The sequence below is a fragment of the Penaeus japonicus genome, unplaced genomic scaffold (genome assembly GCF_977035675.1).
Source record: "Penaeus japonicus unplaced genomic scaffold, GWHDUDI00000001_assembly GWHDUDI00000031, whole genome shotgun sequence".
Taxonomy (NCBI): domain Eukaryota; kingdom Metazoa; phylum Arthropoda; class Malacostraca; order Decapoda; family Penaeidae; genus Penaeus; species Penaeus japonicus.
Genome location: NW_028234433.1, coordinates 1,303,392 through 1,308,391, shown reverse-complemented (window position 1 = coordinate 1,308,391; position 5,000 = coordinate 1,303,392). Strand labels below are relative to the sequence as shown.

Here is a 5,000-nt window from a genome sequence, read left to right as displayed (position 1 = left end):
GAGAGTGGAGAGAGAGGAGAGAGAGGAGGAGAGAGAGAGAGAGAGGAGAGAGGAGAGAAAGAGAGAGGAGAGAGAGAGACTGAGAGAGAGAGAGAGAGAGAGAGAGAGGAGGAAGAGAGAGAGAGAGAGAGAGAGAAGAGAGGAGAGAGAGGAGAGAGAGAGAGAGAGAGAGAGAGGAGAGGAGAGAGAGGAGGAGAGAAGAGAGAGGGAGAGAGAGGAGAAAGGAGAGAGAGAGGAGAGAGAGAGGAGAGAGGGAGTGGGAGAGAGAGAGAGAGAGGGAGGGAGAGGAGGAGAGAGAGAGAGAGTGAGAGAGAGAGGAGAGAGAGAGAGAGAGAGAGGGAGAGAGTGGGAAGAGAGGCGAGAGAGAGAGAGAGAGAGAGAGAGAGGAGAGGAGAGAGAGAGGAGAGTGAGAGAGAGAGAGAGGAAAGAGAGAGTGAGGAGGGAGGAAGGGAGAGAGAGAGAGAGAGAGAGAGAGAGAGAGAGAGAGAGAGAGAGAGAGAGAGAGAGAGAGAGAGAGAGAGAGAGAGAGAGAGAGCATATCGAGGAGCAGATGCATTGCGAGAGGCGAATATCCCTTTGTATCCCACTACTAAGTCGACGGCCTCCGCAGGTGTGGCAATTGATACACATACACCCACAACCACACTCACTCACACTAACATTCACACACACGCACGTACACACACAAACACACATATACTCACACTCACTCTCTCTCTCATTCTCACTCTCACTCTCACTTTCATTCTCACTCTCACTTACTCACTCGTTCGCTCTCACTCACACTCAAATTCACGCACACACACACACACACACACACACACACACACACACACACACACACACACACACACACACACACACACACACACACACACACACACACACGTAGGTATGAATACATACATACGTGTACACACCAGCACACGCATATGTTTCTGATATCAAATGCATGTGCTCTATACATATGTATATCAAGTGTGATCCAGGTGTGGTCAACGTGTGTTGGTGTCTATGTGCGTGTGTATGTGTGCGCAGCTGTGTATGTGCGTGTGAGAGTATGTGTGTGTGTGTGTGTGTGTGTGTGTGTGTGTGTGTGTGTGTGTGTGCAGCTGCGTATGTGCGTGTGAGGATATGTGTGTGTGTGTCTGTGTGTGCGTGTGTATGTGTCTATATGTATAGGTGTGCGTGTATATACGTGTCTTTAAGTGTGTGTGTGTGATTGTGGTGTATGTTTGGTTGTTGATGTTATCATTGTTGTTATGATCCAGAGCCTTAGGCGTTTACCGTATTGCATCGACAACTTCCCGTGGCCGAGCGTTTGGTCAATTATTCATACGATAAAGTATTAATTCACACTGTGTTCGATCCCTATCTACCTATTAATCATTCTCTTACTTCCTCTTACTTATTTTCCTATTCTTTTACTTACCTGCTATTACTAAATTCCTTATTCTTTTACTTACCTGCTCTTACTTATTCTTACTTATTTCCTTATTCTTTTACTTACCTGCTCTTTCTTATTTCCTTATTCTTTTCCTTACCTGCTCTTACTGATTCTTACTTATTTCCTTATTCCTTTACTTATTCTCCCTTCCCTTCTTATTTCGTTCTCTCCTTCACAGGGCCCTTCAAGCGCGACCAGTGGCGGGCTGTGGGCAAGGTAGGCGATCTCTACAACTACGCCCTGGTTGAGGTCGCGGCAACGGGGCTACTGGGCCCGCGCCTATTCGTCATGACAGGTGAGGCCACGGATACTAGGGGTCACTCGTGGCGCTCGCTCCCTCGAAGCCGTGTTCCTGGCTTGGAGGACTCGCTTGGCCCGACTTTGCTGTTGAGTCGCTATTTTGGAATCTTGTTCTCTGCTCTGTTGGCTCTTAAAAGCTTATAAGCAAATACATACAGTAATTATGTGTGTGTGTATTAATGTATGTATAATCTCCGTACAAAACACTCAATTTCTGCTTCTCACTGATATCTTTTCTTCCCAGACTATGCCTTCGAGATCCAGCTGTTTAAGCCGTACAAGGAGGAGCTGAGGCGGGAATTTACATTCGCCGACCATATCCAGTCGGACGTGAGTATCAGCCGGTTGGCGAAGGAGGCCTGGGTGCGACATGGGAGAGAGGGGACAATGAGAGAGAGAGAGACAGACAGACAGAGAGAGAGAGAGAGAGAGAGATGTGTGTGTGTGTGTGTATAGAGATAGATAGATAGAGAGAGAGAGAGAGAGAGAGAGAGAGAGAGAGAGAGAGAGAGAGAGAGAGAGATGTGTATGTATATATATATATATAATATATATATATATATATATATATATATATATATATATATATATATATATTGAGATATATTTGTGTGTGTGTGTGTGTGTGTGTGTGTGCGTGTGTGTGTGTGTATGTGTGTGTGTATACATATATATTAAATATATATATATATATATATATATATATATATATATATATTATACATATACATATACGTATATATATATATTATATATATATATATATATATATATTTATATATATTATATATATATATATAGAGAGAGAGAGAGAGAGAGAGAGAGAGAGAGAGAGAGAGAGAGAGAGAGAGAGAGACAAGTGGTTACTAACATCTCAAAAGGATGAGGTAACATATGTTATCCTCACCCCAATCTTATATATATATATATATATATATATATTATATGTGTGTGTGTGTGTGTGTGTGTGTGTGTGCGTGTGTGTGCGTGTATGTGTGTGTGTGTGTGTGTACATATATATGATATATATATATATACATATATATATATTATATATATATATATATATATATATATATATTATATATACATATACATATACGTATATATATATATATATATATATATATATATATATATATATATATATATAGAGAGAGAGAGAGAGAGAGAGAGAGAGAGAGAGAGAGAGAGAGAGAGAGAGAGAGAGAGAGAGAGAGAGAGAGAGAGAGACAAGTGATTACGTACATCTCAAAAGGATGAGGTAACATAGGTTATCCTCACCCCAATCTTAGTCCCTCTTTGGGCTCACATATATTTTACAAAACCTTACACCTATGTCAACATGTTGAAATATATACAGAACAAAAGATGGGTCAATCACAAGCATACACAGTTAGATGTTTCCATATCAGGAGAGCGATATAACAGTATGGATTATCACCCTCAGCATGCTAAGTCCTCTCCTGAGGTCATATGATTACATACTTGAAATATGTGACGCACATATATGTTAATAAAACATACGTATGTTCCTGGAGGAAAGAATTTTTCAGAAAGTCAAGAAGTATGTTTGTATTTAACATGATTATGTATCATAAACGATATTCACAATCGGATATACACAGTTATCAACTACAATTATGTGGTTATGCGAAGTGTTTGTACTTCTTTAAAATTTGTATTACCTGGCCATTTCTAAACATCCATACAGCTTGTTCGGGGAGTCCAGCTATCTCTGAGTTTCTGTAAATCTGAAGCATGGGACACTGTAAGATATAATGTATTAATGTGTGTGACCTTGGTGACCTACACACCCTGCATTATTTTTCCTGTTCACTTGTCGGGACACCTAACTCCCAATAGTATTAATACCCTAACCTAATTCTCATGTGCACAAAGTCTTTCCATTTGCTCTTGCCCCTCCCATAAGCGAAGTCTGTGTTCATCGCTAGATGCATATAGTGTTGCAAGGTTTCGCTCGTTTCAATCAATTCGCCTTTCTTAATCTCATCATAGTCTAACTGCATCCTCTTGATATTGCTCCTTGCCTGCTTAAGAGTCCGAGCACTTTGAATGTCAACCTCACATTTTTTAGCTGCCTCCTTCGCTACCTCATCCACAGCCTCATTAAGGGTGATACCGACATGCCATGGGATCCAGACGAATGTAATCACACGTCCCTGGCCTCGCAGCTTATGAGCAATCAATCGGCACTCGTTAACAATGTGCTCAAACACAGGGTCCCTGCTGTTAAGAGAGTCCAGCGCTCCCCTGCTATCCACACAAAAGAATGCATCTTTATTAATAGTTTCAATCTTTTTAAGTGCTGTCAATATTGCCCATAACTCAGCCTGTGTTGACGATATATGATTACTCAGTCTTATCCCACTACTTGTGGTGACCACGCCACTTGCAGTGAACTGTCTGATGATAACTCCACATCCTGTTCTGCCATCTTTCAAAACTGACCCATCGCAGTAGACATGAACAATATCAAGGCGTGTTAGACTCTTTATTTTATGACCATATCTTGATTTAAGTTGACCAGGTTCATAAAGCCTCTTATTCATACAGAGGGGATCGACATCTACATTAATCGTCTGATCCTCCCATGTTGGCACTTTGGGGGATGCTTGAAACGATTGGCAAAATTCCTGCAAGCCATAATATTCTATATCATTTTTCAGCTCCTTTATATATTTTCGTTTGCCTTGTCTATAAAAAGTCCTGATGTTGTCAAAACTGCTGACCATATCTCTAACTAATTTCTTTCCATTATTCCCTCTCATGAGCCTGACGGCTATGACATTAATCTCGCTTACTCTCTGTGCAATGCTTTGCAATCCTGTCTCTGTTCTCATTATGTCTATCCTAGCATTCTTTTGACACCCGAGAGAGAGAAAGGGAGAGAGAGGGGGGGAGAGAAAGAAAAGATAAATTAAATGAAATAGCTAGTGAACAGACAAAGAACGGCCCACAATCAATATCCTACTTGAAATCATTACCGGCTCCTTTGTTCGAGGACTGACCCCCTGGCCCTCCACAGGTTCAACATTACCTGCAAGACATATTGACAAAACGCGACGTCATCGGCGACAACGACACCTCGAGCAGCCCAGTCAAAAGGCCTCCGGTGCTCGTGGGTTTCCACATACGGAGGACGGACTACGAGAAGCACGCCAAGGTAAAGACAACATGATCTTAATCACAGAGCTATGTTGGGGACGTCAACATACCACTATCGGGAGAG

The 5,000-nt window shown here is 41.8% G+C and overlaps 1 protein-coding gene across 1 annotated transcript in view; it reads left to right on the top strand.

Annotated features, from left to right (window-relative positions):
* LOC122258880 (uncharacterized) overlaps positions 1–5,000 on the top strand; it is an 18,038-nt gene that overhangs the window by 10,075 nt on the left and 2,963 nt on the right. The window contains exons 4-6 of the mRNA XM_086555366.1: positions 1,280–1,742; positions 1,992–2,077; positions 4,797–4,934. Coding sequence (XP_086411492.1) covers positions 1,280–1,742; positions 1,992–2,077; positions 4,797–4,934 — 687 coding nt within the window. The remainder of the gene's footprint in view (positions 1–1,279; positions 1,743–1,991; positions 2,078–4,796; positions 4,935–5,000) is intronic.